This window comes from Benincasa hispida, chromosome 8, assembly GCF_027475165.1.
Source record: "Benincasa hispida cultivar pf3 chromosome 8, pf3_genome.v1.1, whole genome shotgun sequence".
NCBI classification, from domain to species: Eukaryota; Viridiplantae; Streptophyta; class Magnoliopsida; order Cucurbitales; family Cucurbitaceae; genus Benincasa; species Benincasa hispida.
Genome location: NC_143485.1, coordinates 11240084 through 11258539, shown reverse-complemented (window position 1 = coordinate 11258539; position 18456 = coordinate 11240084). Strand labels below are relative to the sequence as shown.

At 33.9% G+C, this 18456-nt stretch overlaps 1 protein-coding gene across 14 annotated transcripts; it reads left to right on the top strand.

The window, feature by feature from the left end:
* Positions 1-10785: 10785 nt before the first annotated feature.
* RIP5 (ROP interactive partner 5) lies at positions 10786-17242 on the top strand. 14 transcript variants are annotated; one of them, XM_039038734.2, is made up of 6 exons: positions 10825-11029; positions 11830-11930; positions 12190-12250; positions 13270-13371; positions 14552-14729; positions 15496-17242. In XM_039038734.2, the coding sequence occupies exons 4-6, from the start codon at positions 13352-13354 to the stop codon at positions 17146-17148; spliced, it is 1851 nt and encodes a 616-aa protein (XP_038894662.2). In that variant the 5' UTR covers positions 10825-11029; positions 11830-11930; positions 12190-12250; positions 13270-13351; the 3' UTR covers positions 17149-17242. The 14 variants fall into 14 exon arrangements, with proteins under 14 accessions (XP_038894665.2, XP_038894669.2, XP_038894662.2 ...); XM_039038736.2 differs by having other exon boundaries at positions 10829-11029; positions 11833-11930; XM_039038738.2 differs by having other exon boundaries at positions 10851-11029; positions 13264-13371.
* The last annotated feature ends 1214 nt before the right edge of the window (positions 17243-18456 follow it).

The window sequence follows — 18456 nt, the reverse complement described above, 5'->3', positions numbered from 1 at the left end:
TTATTGGTTTGTGGGTTAATGTTACTAAATGTCGAATAAAATATCTCATATTTTATTAAATAAATAAAATGTTTATACATTACAATTACAAACTACAGAACCCACGAAATTTAGGGTATCAACCCTAACACATCAACGTTTTGATCAAAACCATAAGACTTGATTGCAGAATAAGGTCTTATATTCCAAGATCGAGAAACTTGTTTTAATCCATAAATTAACCGAATAAGTTTGTAAACTTTTACTTTTGACCTTGGGTTATGAATCCCTATGGCTGCTGCATATAGATGGTCTCCTTAAGATTGTCATTTAGAAAAGTAGTCTTAACGTCCATTTGCCAGATCTCATAGTCATAATATGCGGCAATGGACAGGAGTATTCGAATAGATTTTAACATGGCAACATGTAAGAGAGTCTTCTCATAGTCAACTCCCTCAACCTAGGTATAACCCTTTGCCACTACTCTAGCCTTGAAGGTTTGCATCTTACCATCTATAACCCTTTTTCTCTTATAGATCCATTTACAACCTATAGGTTTTATCCCATCCGGTTGATTTACAAGGCCCCAGACTGAATTGAAGTACATAAACTCCATTTCAAGATCCATAGCTTTGATCCATTCATCTTTGTTAACATCCTCTATCGCTTTCTTATATGAAAATGGATCCCCAACTTCACCATAAGAAATAATGGCTAGGGTTTCTATTAGAACATATAACGAGCATGCGGGTTTGAAACTCTCCTACTACGTCGAAGTTCCCTCAACGTTTGATGTGGATGTGACCTTTTAGATGAACCGACATCAACAACTCTTATCGATATACTTGGCTCTTCAACAACTTTTGTTGAAGGTTCAGTAGTTTCGCTAGAAAGCTCATTTAATACTATTTTACTACGTAGTTTGTGCTCCCTTATGTGATCCTCTTCTAAGAATGTAACATTTGTTGACATAAATACTTTATTATATTTTGGATCGTAGAAGTAACCATCTCTCGTTCGTTTGGGGTAGCCTACAAATAGACATAATTTTGAACGAGGTTCTAATTTCTTAGAATTAGCTCAAGCACATGTCCTGGGCAACCCTAGATTCTGAAATATCGTAAATTACGTTTATGGCCATTCCATAATTCCAAACATATTTCAAAAACACTCTTGGATGGAACATGATTCAAAATATAAGCTACAGTCTGTATTACATATCCCTAAAACAAGTCAGATAAGAAAGCGTAACTTATCGTGGATCGAACAATGCCCATCAAGGTTCCGTTTCTCCTTTCTGATACACCATTTTGCTGAGGTTTACCAGGTGGTGAGAGTTGGGATACAATTTTATGTTCCATCAAATAGTCTTGGAATTTTAAATCCATATACTCTCAACTTCGATCAGATCGAAGTCTTTTTATTGTTTTACTTAGTGCATTTTCAACTTCAACCTTGTACTCTTTGAACTTTTCAAAAAATTTAGAATTATGTTGCAATAAGTAAGCATACCCATATCTTGAATAATCATCTATAAAGGTGATGAAATATTCAAACCCTCCTCTTGCTTTAATATTCATAGAACCACAGAGATCTGAATATACAAGCTCTAAGGGCTTGGTTCTATGACCTTTTCTAGTAAAAGATCTCTTAGTCATTTTGCCTTTAAGGCATGACTCACATACTAGTAATGAATCGTTTTCTAACTCACTTAGAAGTCCGTTATTAACCAATCTCTCAATCCCATTAATATTAATGTGATCTAATCATAGATGCTAAAGGTGGGCATTTTATTTAGTAGAAACTTTTTGTCTTTTGTTTTGAGTTATCACAGTTTTAAATAATTCAGTATTAAGGTGAGACTTTGCTGCTAACGACCTTAGTACATAAAGATTACTCTCTAACTTTGCAGAAAAAACTTCAACACTATTTTTGTAAATAAATGTTTTATTCACATTAAAATTCAGAGTGTATGGCTATTGTAATAAGTATTTTATAGAAATCAAGTTCCTTTTCAAGTCAGGAACTATATAAACATTTTCTAATAAAAGTTTAGATTTCTGTAAACAAAGTCGGAGTCCTCCCACTGCCACAGCTAGGACGACATTCCCGGTTTCAACACACATCGTCATCTCACCAGTCTTTAGCTGCCGTTAGGAACTAATTCCCTGAAATGAAGAACAAGCATGGTTAGTGGTGCCCAAATCAATTATCCAAGCTGAATTATCATTCTCAATTAAACATGTTTTCAACACTAGTAAATCACATTTACCTTGTTTGGCTTTCTTTTTTTCTGCCAAATATTTAGGACAACTCCCTTTCTAGTGTCCCTCCTCATTGCAATAGAAACAGATTCCTTTTGCAGCTTTGATCTTTTCCCCTTTTGCGCAGCATCGAAGTTACCTTTCTCCTGGCATCCCCTTTTCTTTTTCCACTTTTTAGTGTCAAAGGAAGAAAGTGCAAATTTTGTTCCTTGTTCCAGAAGTTGAACCTCTGTGGAACTTTTTGAAGGACGAGGCAACATTTACCTCAACTTTTTGTTCTTTGACTTTCATCAAGGATTGATATGTCTGCAGGTCATTGAGCAGGGTGGTCAGGTTATAGTCAAGCTTGTTTATAACAACATTACTATAAAACTGTAGGAAACTTTTAGGTAAGGTTTTGTTGGAGGAAAATTAGGGATAGGGTTGCGTATGCAATCATGCGTTAGACATGGTTTAATCTACGTGTTTACGCCCATGCGTCAAAGGTCATGCATTGGAATGAAAATTCGTTAATCTAGTATGCAATGATCACACGTACCTATCACAAGTTTTCTTACGCTCGTGCCAAGTATAATGTGAACGCAAGTTTCTCGGGTAATCCGAGGTCGAACACAGGGACTTGTCACACAATAATGCTTGTGAAGCAATGCGTTTGAGGCGATGAATAAAAATAAAAAGAAGAAGTTTAATGGATTTATACACTACTCTTACTCCTATCTAAACATATTGAGCAATAGAAGACTTGCGATGAGAATAGGTAGATACATAACAACCATTAACGCATAGTAATGTTTATTATCTTAATTCGCTCGAGTAATCCCAGCTCGTCACACTAACGCATCGCACACCTCTCGGTGGTCAGCCGCATGACTATATCTCTATAGTGCATGGTTGCGTCGAACATAAGATTGTGCCTATCTCTAGGAACAATGCATACTTTGCTTTAGTGCGTTCCATCTCTTACCTTCTCAGGCAGTTAGATGCGACTATTTAACTTATAAACAAGCAATGCAACAACCCATAGACAAGTGTTGCTATAGCCTTACACTAAGCAAAGAGGATTAATTCACTATACTTGCACAACGCACACCTCTCGGTGGGTTGCTACATGTGTCCTATCTCTAGGTTACACGATTAAGTATACGATTGCCTTTGATAAATAAACGATGAAGGTAAATGATGATAAAGATAAAGATAATGAAGAAGATAACATTGAAGGAATCAAAAGATGTATTGATTACAAAATGTCTTAATATCCTAAGCTAAAATGTAATACAATACAGAGGTTAGAAGAGAAATGAAGGACTCTGCGTCAAGGCTGTCGGTGGTGCCATGGATGAATGGTGGAGATATCTCTCTTGAGCTCTATCTCCAATGAAAGCTTTGGTCGTTACTTAGTCTGGTTTGTGGAGGTGAAGAATTCTTACTGAAAATCTTGCTCAAGCTCTCATCTATGATCGCAAACCTCTACCTTGAGGCAGAAGTTCGGATGGTTTGAAATGAAGGTCGAAGGGGCTTTTATAGGGTTTAAACGCCGACAGCTATCATGATTGCGTTATGTCTTACTGCTGCCTTTGTTGCGGTATGGACAATGTCACATCGTCTTATCTTGTTGATACTCTAAAGGTATGCATCTGAGCTTGAGTCAACTGAAGTATTAACGCGTTCTACCTATCTTGCGATCATCCTTCTATTATGGTTGTCACTTCGTGGCCGCAATTTTCAATTGATCACTGCAACTTCCATACGATGGGAGCATTCGATCACCGCAACTTCTATGCGATGGGCACATATGATCACCACATGTATTCGTCTATGCGGTAGCTCAATTTTCAGAGCATGCGTTTGTCTTTGAGGTCGCCTGGCTTCAGCGCATGTGTTTGTTTGCAATTGCTTATTTCCAACGCACGCGTTTGATCCCTACGATAGCTACAAAAATAGACACTTTGGCACGGAGTAATGCATAATATTGGGGTAAGTGAGGATTTAGGTGCTAATCGACACAAAACTCAATTTTTCGTAAATTCTAAGTATTATCACCGCATTTTATACTTATTAGCCCTCATAATTCTAAATAAAAGGCTTATAATAACTGGCATTTCTGCTAGTTATCAAGTTCCTAGGATGAAGCTAACCTGACTGGCCTTATCAATGACAAACCCATTCATCTTCGCCATATTAAAGTGGACCATCATGTTCAAAACATGTTCACGAACAAACGTTCCTTATTTCATCCGGGCATTAAAGATATACTTGAGAGCATCATACTTGAGTTGTGAGGACGGTTGTCCAAACATTCCCCCCAGGGACTCCATGATCTCACAGGTAGTGAGCATGGACTCATGCTTCTTGGCTAAAACTTCAGAAAAGCTAGCCAAGATATATGCTCGGGTTTTTTCATTCACCTTTACCCATTGCTCATATGCCTTCTGAACATTTTGGGATGCATTAGAGGCTAGGGCTTGAGGATGATCCTAAAATAGAATGAATCTTAGGTCATCGATAATGAGAACTGTATTAATAGTATTTTTCCAGCTTATATAGTTATCGCCATTTAACTTATCAGTGGAAAGCATGTTTAAAGTAGCACTCATCATTATGAAATTACTGAAACCATACAGTTTATTTATATTAGTTATTAAACGCTTTACCCAATTAATCAACCAATCAATTTAGCAAAAATCTAATGTACCATATTGACATCTATTTTGTAGTGATGTTTTAGTGGGTAGGGTAAAAGCTATCGTAGGGTGATCAGATACCTCTTCACTGAATTGAGACTATCTCAACCAATAATTACACTAGAACAACTCTTATCCCTATAATTATTAGTCACCATTGTTTGGTCCAGAAAATATTAACTTACTTAACATTTTCTTGTAAGTATAACTCCTCAGTTAGATTCTAGAGTTCCATCCTAATAAGCCAACCGTAGGGAAAAATTGATTGGGACAAAAACTAAAGGAATCCTATCCATTTCTAGAGTTTGGGTAAAAAAATCATGCAAATGCCATCTGTAGAGGACACAAGTAAAGATGCCTTGAGGCCGAGCATGAAAGTTTCAAATTAATGAGAGAGACCATGGTATGTGTTGGCACACGTCCCGCTCCCACTTATTGTAAACACTCTCTCCATTTATCTTGATATTGACCTATGCAAACACCACCCGTAGGGAGACACAAGCAATGGTGCCTCGAGGCCGAGCATAGATCTCACAGTGTGAACATTCAAGGAGAAAAATGAAGTATCGGATGCCCATTTTCTCCCATTAAGTGTTTTATCTAGGGTTGATTAACTTAGAATCTTCAACTAATAATTTTATTAAGTGTTTGTTAAAATTTTTCCAAAATAACATTTTCGTAGGATAGTTTAATAATGTTGATTTATGTTTATTAAACACTTTAATAAACATGAATCACTCATTGCATGTGTTGGGATTGGTGTCCTAATTCTCCTGATAGTCTCGTAGTTTGTAAACTTTGTACACACATTGTTATTAATAAAATAAGTATTATTTTATTTGCATTTACTCAAATCCAATAAACTAAGATCCGTGGTTATTTCATATAACTTAAGCATGTATGTGAGACATATAAGTGAATCATGCCTTAAGTAATAACCTAAATGGTCTGTAGTATAAGGATAAAGGAGGGATACCTTATCCTGGTGACACTACGGATATGGCTCGCTTTGTAGATGTTTACAAGAGTTGTATAGTGCACTAGATGATTAGTCTTGGGTGAGTTGATTAGTCTCTTTATATAACATCGTTGATAATTGAGACTTACATCTCATTAAAATGACCATACGTGACATGAACTTAATCCTAAGTGAGTTGGGAACTCCCGCCTATGAGGGCGGTCCTTTGATTAATATGGGTGAGAATGGCCAAATTTTCAACTCAACAAGTCTACCTTTTTGGGGATTCGTCTAATTGGGGAGCTGGGAACTCAGCTACACAAGACGGAATTCACTCCTTCCCCGAAGCATGATAGAAATTGGTGAAGGATCCCTGTGAAGGGTCCTCAATGGAAGCGGATCGTCCCAATTCTAATAATCTTCATATTCATTATACTAAAAAAATTATCTAATGGCGAAAAACATGATAGAAATTGGTGAAGGATCCCTGTGAAAGGTTCGCAGCGAAAGCGGATCGTCTCAATTCTAGAAAATTTACAGAATGCAATTTTACAGAGAAATAAAATAGATCATGCATTTAATTAAACAAATCATACAACATTCTGAGAAACTAAGAAGAGAAAAAGGAAATAGAAGACTTACCCTTGAAGAACATAATCTTCATGTTTCCTCTTTACTGTGAAAATCACAAACACCAAAAAGGGTACTACCATAAAAGCAATCTCGGTATTCTCTGGATGAGAATCTAGGAAGAGTGGACTCTGACTATTTTGGTGAGGGGAAGGATTGAGAGAAGAGAAGAAAAGAAAGGCAGAGGAAAGCCTGAGATATTAGAACACCAAAAAAATGTTTCTTTATTTCTTTTCTTCACCATTCAGGGAAGAAGAAAGTATAATCAACCCACATACACGATTTAGAGAGAAAGAGGGGGAGTTACAACTCCCTCCCAAATAACATTAATTCATAAATTAAATTAAATTAAATTAAATTAAATTAAATTTATTTAATGAATTATTTAATATATATTTATATGATAACTACCTTATCATAAAATATATATTAAACTATATGTTATATTAAATACAACATACTTTTCTCTCACCAATGGCTTTTAATATAAATCACATTTATATTAATTTTAACCATATGAATCCAATTCATATAATTAATATTTGAATCATATTTTAATATTTATTTCCTCTCATAAATAATAGTTATAGCACATATAATTAAATTAAATTAATTATATGACATAACCAATTCCCTCAATTAATTTGAACAATTCAAATTAATCAAAAAACTGATTCTTATTAAATCCCGTTGAACTACCGAGGGACTACATGGACCTGTAGCTTGAAACTTTAACAGTATGTAAATGATTAATTAAACTCTTTAATTAAAATTATTCATCATCCGTTAACTGACGAGCATTCTACTAAAGACCGTCAGTTGCACTCTTCGCACTACAGATATATTTCTGTGTCCATTGGATAATTTCTGTGTCCATTGGATAAAACCAATCAACAGTATGATGACCCTTCATAAATTGTTCGTAAGTACAACTATGCTAGAATTACTGTTTTGCCCTTGTAGTTACATCTAACTCCTTAAGTACCACTGATTCCTCTAATGAACAATAAATCATAGTCCAACTATGACCAAACCCCTCTCGGTCCAGGAGAAGGTGTGGCACCACATTGTTCAAGCCAGAAATCAGCTCTTAAGGGAGCAATTTATCTACTTACCCCAACGTTAGGGAAAGAGTGAATTTCTTCTTGTGTAGCTATGTTCCCAGCTCCCTATTCAGACAAATCCCTAAAATGGTAGGCTTGTTGAGTCGACGATCTGGCCACTGTTACCCATACAAATAAAATGGTTGTCTTTATAGGCAAAAGTTCACAACTCACTCAAGATCTAGGTCATGTTACCTATGGTCATCCTTGTGAAATATAAGTCTCTATTATGAACGGTATTATATTATGAGACTAAACATTTCGTGGTCCGGTCTTATACAAACTCCTTTGTATAGAATATCCCCGCTCACATATCTCCCCATGAATGATCAGGATCAGATCATTTGTAACACTTTACAACAATTATAACATCTACAAAACGGGTAATACTTGTAGTATCACCAAGATAAGGTACCCAACCTTATCCATCTACTACAGACCATTTAGGTTATCACTTAAACATGATCCACCCATATGTCTCTACGTACATGTTTAAGCTACAAGATAACCTTGGATGTTAGTTTAGTGGTTTGTGGTTAATAAAACTAATTTTGAAATAAAACATCAAATATTTTATTACATAAATAAAATATTTGTACATTATAATTATAAACTATAGACCCTACGAGATTTAGGGCATCAACTCCAACAATTGGTTCGTCTACTTGAAAGATTTTGATAAAGTTTATTGTTTTTGTTGTAAGTTATTTGATACTAAATCTAATATAGTTCAATTGGCTAATGATAGAGTTAATGATTGGAAAAATCTTAGTTCTCGACTTAAAAGTTATAGAACTTGTAATGAACACATATCTAATATGAATGTTTGAGTTGATTTACAAATTAGATTGTTAAAAGATAAAACAATTAAAAAAGATGTTCAAGAATTAAATAATAAAGAAAAAGAACATTCAAATAAAGTATTAACACAAATTATTGTTGTTGTTAAAAATCTTGCTAAAAATAATTTCGCATTTCGTGGAAGTAATGAAAAAATTTATCAAGAAAATAATGGAAATTTCTTAATCTCAATTGAAATGATTGATAAATTTGATCCAATAATGCAAGAACATGTTCATCCTATTCAAAATAAAGAAATTTATTGTCATTATCTTGGACATAATATACAAAATGAACTCATACAACTATTATGACTTGAAATAAAAAATATAATTATTGAAAAAATTAAAGAAGCAAAATGTTTTCGGTTATATTAGATTGTGCATTTGATGTAAGTGATCAAGAACAAATGTCTCTTAGATTGAGTTGTGTTGATATTTCAACAAGTCCATTATATGAATAATTTTTTAGAATTTTTAAAAGTTGAAGATACTAGTGGAAAAGATTTATTTCATGTATTTATAAACACAATTAAGGACCTTAAACTTGATATATTGAATATAAGAGGACAATGATATGACGATGGATCTAAATGAAAGGAAAACGACAAGGTGTAAAAAAAAGATTATTGGAAATGAATCCTAGAGCATTTTATACACCTTGTATTGTCATAATTTCAATCTAGTATTTTCTGACATGGCTAGCTCATGTCATAGAGCTATGACAATTTTTTGGAGTTGTGCAACGTATTTATTCTTTAATTTCTTCATCTACAGAATATTGGAAACTTTTGTTAGATCACATAACCGACTTGACTATCAAGCCATTCTCACAAACACGATGTGAAAGTCGAATTGAAAGTGTTAAAACTATAAGATTTCAAGCGCCTAAAATAAGGGATACTTTATCAAAATTAGGATAAACCAGTGAAGATCCTAAAGTTGAAAGTGAAGCTAACTGTTTAGCTACTTGTGAATTTGAAAATTTTGAATTCTTGTTCGACATGAGTATATGGTATGATATCTTATTTGCCCTAAATTCTATGAGTAAAGTCTTACGACATAAAGATATCATATTGATGTTGTTTTAGATCACTTGAAAGGTTTAGTTTCATTTTTAGAAAAATATAGAGAAAATGGATTCACATATGTTATGATTTCAACTAAAGAAATTGCAAATGATATGGAAATACAACCAATGATGAGAATGTTGACATTGAAGAAATACGATCACCTGAAGATTCTTTTAGAATTGATTACTTTTACTATATTGTAGGTCAAACAATTTCTTCACTTAAAAATAGATTTGAACAATTTTAAGTATACAAAAATATCTTTAACTTCGTATTTGATATGAAAATTTTAAAGTCATTAAATGATGATAATTTGAAAAGATATTGTTGAAAATATGTTAAAACATGATACATTTTTTGACATTAATAATTTATATTTATTTTTTGAATTAAAAATATCAAGAGAAGTTTAGTAAAATGAAATTGATTGTCCTATTAAAATATTAAATTATATAAAAAGGTAAATGCTTTTTCAAATGCATATATTGCTTATAGAATATTATTAACAATACCAACAACAGTGGCTTCTGCTGAAAGAAGTTTTTCAAAATTAAAACTAATTAAATCTTATTTAAGATAAATTATGTTGTAAGGAAGATTAAATGGAATAGCCATATTACTGAGTGAGATTATCAAAATTTAATACATAATTTTATGTCTCAAAAAGGAAGAAAAATAAATTTTAGATAATACTTTCTATATGAAGGCATCTCTACTATAATTTTGTCTAAGACCTCATATGATCTCGAGTCACACATGCCTCTATAAATTTGGAAAACAAACTTGCATACTATTTTTCACGAACATTGTTATTATTTTACCAATTTTAATAAGAATGAAATTTGAAACATTAAATTAACATATGAACTAAAATTGGACATTTGAAAATAAACCCGACAAAAACAATACTTTAAAGGGTCTTTGGCTTTTCAACTTAAGCAACTCAACTTCAATAGTAAACACTATTCAAGTTTGCATATTTATCGAATAATTTCAAGTTTATATTTTTTTTACTTTTCACATTTATCCTGAACTCCATCTTTCCTCCTATTGAGTAATCTATTTTCTCCTTTTAGTCTATATTTTATAATTTCGAGAAGCTCCATCTTACAACTCTACATTTCAAATACAAACTTACTCCCTCTAAATTTATTAACTCAATTAAGTGGTCAAACGACCTCTTCCTCTAAAATAAGAAATTGAAAATGGAAGGAATTTAATATTGATTTATAATCATATGGTGACCATCATAGTTGAAGACGAGAATTTATTAAGCAAAAACGACAAGCCGCTAAATTGGTAATCCACACAACAACAACAACTGCGCTCTCTCTGCTTCTCTCTCTCTTTACCCCATTAACCCCAAAGGGATAGAAAGAAAAAACATCGAAAACTGGGCGACGCTGAAGATTAGCCAAACAAACAACCAACCTCTGCTCAATGTTTATCCACTACTCATAATGCCTCTTTATTCCCACTGACATTATTCCTTCTACTCTCAGGTAACAATTTCTCTCTTTAACAATGCCTTCTGTTCATGCTTACTGTTTCAATGCTGGGATTCTTTTCTTTTTTTGCTTCACATTTCCCAACCCTCTTCTCATATTGCTTTGTTATGAACACCCATTTGGTAATTTGTCTTTGTTTTGTTTCTTGGGATCCAAACAGAGTGAAACAGACCCTTCTTCTCCTACTGCGTTTTTCTTAGCTGCTTTTGGTTTTTGAGTTCTTCTTCAACGATTTTAGTTTGGTGTGAAGGGTTTTCTGTAAAGTGTTTACACTCTTGGGGTCTCAGGCTTTTGGTCTTTTCCACTCTGCAAAGTGAAACTAAATCTTGGAACTACTTTTCTCTTGTGCTTTTTTATAACCCCTTTTGTGTGAAAAGTGAAACAAAATTGCCTGTTGCTTTTTCTTCAACCTCATTACTTGCTTTGGCTAGGGATTTGATTTGACCCCCCCCCGGGTTGTTTTTTTTTTTTTTTTTTTTTTTTTTTTTCATTTTTGATTTTCTGCTTTGACCCTTTTGATTTTGAACTATTTCTGTTTGTTTTCTGGGAATTTTGTTTTAGATCATGTACTGTGAAGCTCTAGGAGAAGCCCCACCATTTTGAAACTGTGAAAATCGTTGGGTTTTTTTTTTTTTTTTTTTTTTTTGGAGTTTTATTTGGGAAATGAAGTTGGACTTGTGATGATTTTTGTAACAATTGGGTGTAATTAAAAAGTTAACAGCCTTTATGATGGCTATTAAAAATGTTGATTGGTTTTTTGTCGGCTTATTTGTGTTTAAATGTCAACCAAACAGCAGACTGTTTGTACCTACCACTGCCCTTATTTCACGGCCAAATTGGAGGAACATCTTTTGACATCCATTATTGGACCTGTACTGATGAGAAAACTCCCATTGTAAGAAACTAATCTTCAGTGTCTTACTTGAAAGCAAATGAGTTTTTTGAAATACTCATCTCCTTTCACCTCAATCATGAATGCTGGTTCTCTCCAGTGTTTCTGAGTTTTGGTTTTTTAACTTTTTTGGGCATGCTTGAGTGCACTGCTAAAAAGTTATTTTCTTTCACTGTTCAAGTCTTGATGATTTTAAATTTAGTTGGAATTTGGATGTGAAATTTTCTCAAAGCTTTTATTCACATTTATCCTCAAATTTTAGAGATGTGATCAACTTAAAACTCTCTCTCTCTCTCTACCAGAGCGTAGCACAAGTGATAAAGGTAAACGATCCCTCTCTCTTCTTTTTGATAACCCAACTAATTTCTCGAAACAATTGCTTGACTCTACTACATTTTGTTGCCAAGGAAACTTGTAATATTTTAAATTTTATGTAGGTATGTTGCTATAATGGTTTAAATATTTCTTTTTTCTTTATAGAAAAGGAGGAAGTTTTAATATAACTCTTGTTAGCCTACTTATTTTTGTTTTTCATTAGCTCTATAGTATTAAATTTTCGTCGATTTGTTGGTATTTTTATGTTTCTATGTGTCCAACATGGACGTTAGGGGAGAATTGATATTTTCATTATATTACAGAAAAATCCATGAAACATAAAATTTTAAGTAGTAAAATGTAAGTATAATATAAATAATAGGCATGTCAACTTGTTTAAATATCACAAAATGTTTATTTACTAATTTAAATTTATTTTTTGAATTTTTTATTTTATAATTTTTCCAAAAATATTCATCGAAATTGATATTTTCATCGAAATTTCTGTAAAATTAAGACCTCGATGTCTTCGTCTACATTGACATTTTAAATCTTGATTAGCTCCATGACCTCTAGACCAACCTATGAAACTCTCTTTATGGGTTGTAATTTTGAATCCCCTATAAAAGATAGTCATGTTGAGAAGAAGGGCTTAGAGTACCTAAAAACGATGAAAATTGTCTTTTTATACCGTTTCCTATTTCATAATAGACAAACACCTTTTAAACTTGTCCATTTACTACCACTTTAGTTTTTCATTCTTTTCTTTCCTTTAACACTTCTTCCATTTAAATGTAGCTTGATATGTGTGAATGTATGCATTCATTACAGGGTAAGATTTTTATTTGGGTAATAAAGTACGAAATTAATGCTGTCACTTCTTTTCCCATTGTGGATTCAAATGTGATGATGAGGACCACATGCTGTTCATGAACCACATTTATTTCCCTAAGGGCACTCCCATCGGATTCCTACGCGCCCCATGTTGTTGTGATTTTATATTTTAATTTTCATTGCAAAGTTGCAGGTTTGGTGGGTCAGGATTCAGGAAGCATTGAAGGAGGATACCAGATTGAGCTTTCATTTACTTCGTTTTCAAAAGGGTAGCTATGCAGACCCCAAAATCAAGGTAACTTTCACTTTCCTTTGGTGTTTAGCTGAACAAAATGTAGAGGATTGAGCTATTTTAATTAACAATACCTTGCGATTCATTTGGTTTGGCTAACTTATGTGAAGAAGTAGTTGTTGACTATTTTCAGTTTTCACCAGCTCACTCTTGACTCTATTGTTAAAGTGAGGAAGAATTGATAATTCATACTTCGTGTACTTTTCGGCCTAGCCTGTTCCCTATATTTGAAATTTCTAAATGTTAACATTTGAAGTGATAGAATACATACAGATATATTATTATTGAAGTTTAGTTGATGTCCATGTTCTGTTGATTTCTGGATATTGTTTTACTGTCAGAATTATGAAAAATTTTATGCGTTGAACCTTGCCTTTCAGTTAGGTTTCATATGAATTCTAGATGCTGCATGCTTCATTGCAATTAGAAATCTCTTTTTTCACTATTGTTTTTACTACTTTTTCCTACTTGTACTGTGACTACAAATAAAACTCTTATTTGGCCGTTTGACAGTAACCAGAACCTGTGTTCAATCAACAAAGGCCTTCATTGTTTTCTTTTCCATTAATATTGTTCTGTTCTTTTTCTTAGTATGGTATAAATCCTATACCATCATCTGGATAAACTTGCTGGGGCATTTAAGGATTTGAGTTCTATGCAATGAAGTATGAAAAGTTATGTTGCCTTTTTCAGTGGTTATCCTTTATAGACATTCAGAGGCTAAAGCTGTGGAAAGCTATGTAGTTCATGATCACAAACATGACAGTATTTTGATAAACATCATTTTTGAGGAACAAGTATGTCCATGCTGGCATAAGACAGCAATTTATGAATTTCTAGACCATCAAAATCACTTGTAATGAGAGAATTTTGTTCCAACCTCATGAACAAAGTAAGGCTAGAAGATTTTGGGATATAAACAATTGTTATGAACCAATAATTATGATTTAAGTATGAATTATACTTTTTGCACTGCTGGGAGTTGATATTGCCCTTCCACATTTTCATTGCATAACTTCATGGAAGAAAATCTTTTCTATACACACATAAAGTATAATTCAACTTGCCTTTGTTTCTGTAACTTCTAGATTGATGTGATGATAAGTAGATATGCCAATGTAGACATAGTATTACATTTTTTGTCTATTCAACTTGATCGTCATATTACTTCATTTGCCAACAGAAATTCCTGTTCGGAAGCACCTCAAAAGGTTTCTCCTCGAGTTGCTCGGAAGCTTCGGCCGACTGCTCTGGAATGTGATTCTGCTTCCTCCTCGAACCAAGTAAATAATAGAAGCATTAAAGAAAGAAGCCCTAAAGTTATTGATCGAAAGTCACCTAGAAGCCCTGCAAGCAGCGAGGTAATCTTAATTGTACCATTTGTTTTTGGTTGAGTTGAGCTTCTTAATGGTGCTTCAACCTCTATAATCTATCCTTTAAGACATTAAACGGTCTAAATATCCAAGGTTATTAATATTTTGCGTTCAAGTTCTCGGACGTTATAATTTTAGAAACTGAAGTGAAGTAATCACGGGTAAAGATTCCTAGGCTTCTTTTGATTGAATGATTGAAAATCATCTTTACAGCGATTTTTTTAAAAATCTCTCATTCATTGGTTTCACCTAATGTTTTTTCCTATAAAATTTATCCTAATGTTTTCATCTCAAATTCTCGTATTAATATTTCGCTGCTTCTCATCGAGGCAATGGCTGAGTGTAGTTTGAATTTTGACTTTATAGTTCTAAAAGTTGTTCAGAGAAGCTCTATTCTTTCAAATTTTTAAGTAGGTCAGAAATGTTGGATCCTATAAACTTTAATTTGTTTCCTGGTTGTATAATCTTGTATTACATGATTTGGTGGAAGCACTTTTCTGTGATATTTTTTGTTCAACTTTATTTCTTTTCGTCTAACCATCATAATTGCATTGCCTTCAGCCATCAGGACCTTCTCTTATAAATCAGATTTTGTCCATAGATTTTTGTCTATAGTTATAGACTGAGTGGTGTGTTTCGCGTACAGATTTTGTTTTGAGGTGGAGCCACTTTGAATGCCTCTCTGATATTTATTTCTCAGTGTTGTTAGAAGTTGTTTTTGAAACTTCTAATAAAGCCTATTTTCTTGTTGCAGCTTCAGAAAAAGCGTCCGAGCAAGATTTCCGAGTTGGAATCTCAGGTTTCTCAGCTCCAAGAGGATCTGACGATAGTGAAGGACCAGTTATGTTTATCTGAATCATGCAAGAAGGAATTCAAGCAAGATGCCGAGGAAGCCAAGAATCAACTTGTAGCCATGACTTTAAAGCTTCAACAGTCTGAAAAACTAGTACTCGAGCTTTCTGCTTCTGAAGAAGCTCGTGTTATAGAATTACAACAGATCTCACAAGACCGAGATCAAGCCTGGCAATCTGAGCTTGAGGCCATTCAAGAACAGCACAAACTCGACTATGCTGCATTGGCTTCTGCTGTAAATGAGATTCAGCAGCTAAAGATCCAGCTTGAAATGGTGGCCAAGTCTGAAACGAAAAAGACTGAGCATGCAGATTCAGCAAATAACGAACTCGATAGCTTGAGAAGTAACCTTGCAGAAACTCTGTGTCTTGTGAAAAGAATGGAATGCGATCTGAAAAACTGTCGAGAATCCGAAGCTCAGGCTCAGTTACTTGTAAGTGAAACTCTAGCACAACTTGAAGATGCCAAGAAACGTGTAGAGGAGCTGAGACATGATGGTATGGAGGCAATGAAGGCTTACCACTCCATTGCTTCAGAGTTGGACGAGTCGAAGGCACGTGTTAACTTATTAGAAGAACTCGTTGGTAAACTCAAAACAGATGCTGCTAATGCTAGTAGTAACCTTTTGCAACATCCAGCGGTTGAAAAGGAGGAAAAGAGAGGAGAAGATCATATTGAAGAACTTTGTTCTCTCAAATCAGAGATTGAACAACTGAAAACAGCCCTGGAAATGGCAGAGACCAAATATCATGAAGAACAAATCCAGAGTGCAGTCCAGATAAAGATGGCTTATGAACAGGTTGATCAATTAAAGTCCAACATGAATTCTAGGGAATTCAATCTAGAGCAGGAACTGAAGAAATCCAAAGTGGATATCGAAGAGTTGAAGGCAGACTTGATGGATAAGGAGACTGAATTACAGGGTATCTCGGAAGAGAACGAGCAGTTGCAAGCGAAGATTCAGAAGAACCTATCTAGCCAGAGGGAGTATGAACTCGAAAGGGAGATCAAGGAATTAAAGGAGCATCTTGCAGAATTGAAGTCTAATCTCACTGATAAGGAGAGAGATTACCATAGCATTTCGGATGAAAATGAGATGCTAAAGCTCGAAATTAACAAAAGGATAATGATTCGAGCAAAAGCAAGTGATGGGACAACTGAAGTCAAGGATGCGACGGCTGCTGAACAAGATGCTCACATAAGACTTGGAATTGTGATGGAGGAAGCAGACAAGAGCAACAAGAGGGCCGCTCGAGTGTCTGAACAGTTGGAGGCTGCTCAGGCTGCAAATGCGGAAATAGAAATGGAGTTGAGACGGTTGAGGGTACAGTCAGACCAATGGAGGAAGGCTGCGGAGGCAGCTGCGGCGATGCTCTCAGCGGGAAATAACGGCAAGTTCATGGACCGATCAGGATCATTGGACAGCAGCTATGATTCAGCTGCAGGAAAGTTTAATGGGTCTTATTGTGAAGAGATAGATGATGATTTGCTGAAAAAGAAAAATGGCAATGTGCTAAAAAAGATAGGGGTGCTGTGGAAGAAACAACAAAAATGAAGGTCCAGGACTTGGCATGTCTAACTTTGTATTATGAAAACTCTTTTAGGCTGTATTTACTCTTAATATGATGTTATGCTGTTTGTCTTTCTCATCTTTCAGGGGGTTTGGTTTGGTTGGCTACTCTTTTTCCAGGTTTCTGTAGCCTGAAAACCTTATGATTTTTTGCATAATGAGCAGAGGGAAGGTTAAAAGTATTTCATTAATGGAAACTCTTGGAAGAACATGAACTGAAAAGGATTCTGAGCTTATGGAGTAGAATTTTGAAAACATCATATAGTTTTGGATAGAAAAATTAGTTTAGGATTTTTTTAAAAAAAAAAAAAAAAAAAAAAATTAGAGTGGGGTGAGAGAGTTTGAACCTTTGATTTTTAATTGGAAAGTAAACTATTCAGGGTATTATTTGTTAGATTCATTCAGTTGAGTAAATATGTGTTTTTTTAGACAATCTGAATTTTGTTTTTGAAAATTGTATGATTCAAAAAGTGCAAATTTTGGAAAACAACATTGTTATGTTTTTAATTATTGAGATTAAGTTTAAGAATAATGTGGTTTTTGAATATGACAAAAATAGGGTATTGAAGAAAAAAAATTAAAAATAAAATTCTGAAGAAATAAATTTTAGAAATAAGGTTAAAGATCAAACTATTAACAAAAATAGGATGAGTTTGTATGTGATAAAAATGTATACATAGTACACGATTTTCATTAATCGTGTCACCACCAATGTATAATAATGATCATCTACATTATACTTAATTTAACATATGTATAATACTCCCCCTTAGATGTCCATTATATATGAAATATATCTCGTTAAAACCTTAGTAGGAAAAAACCCACTAGAAAAAAAATCCTAGTGAAGAAAAAAGAGTACATATTTCCTCCTTAGATGCCCATTTACTCCCCCTCATAGAAACATCACTTGAAATCTTTGAGTCACCGCATTCCAATGTTGTGCACTAGTTTTTCAAAGGTCACGGTAGGTAATGCCTTTGTAAATAAGTCTTCCAGGTTATCTTTCGAACAAATTTGTTGTACAGTGATGTCGCCATTTTCTTTAAGATCATAAGTGTAGAAAAGCTTCGGTGAAGTATGTTTTGTTCTATTTCCTTTAATATATCCTCATTTGATTTGAGATATGCATGTTGTGTTGTTTTATAATATCATTGAAAGATTTTTACTAGAAGATAAACCACATGTTACACGAATGTGCTGAGTCATTGATCTTAGCCATACACATTCTCGACTAGCCTCGTAAATTGCAAGAATTTCAGCATGATTTGAGGAAGTGGTTGTTATGGTCTA

What these genes read in the sequence shown, in the direction of transcription:
- RIP5 (XM_039038737.2), top strand. Translation starts at nt 13,352, where the DNA reads ATGCAGACCCCAAAATCAAG. An exon ending in ATGCAGACCCCAAAATCAAG is followed by an intron (nt 13,372 to 14,551) that starts GTAACTTTCACT and finishes ATTTGCCAACAG; the next exon opens with AAATTCCTGTTCGGAAGCAC. An exon ending in GAAGCCCTGCAAGCAGCGAG is followed by an intron (nt 14,730 to 15,495) that starts GTAATCTTAATT and finishes TTCTTGTTGCAG; the next exon opens with CTTCAGAAAAAGCGTCCGAG.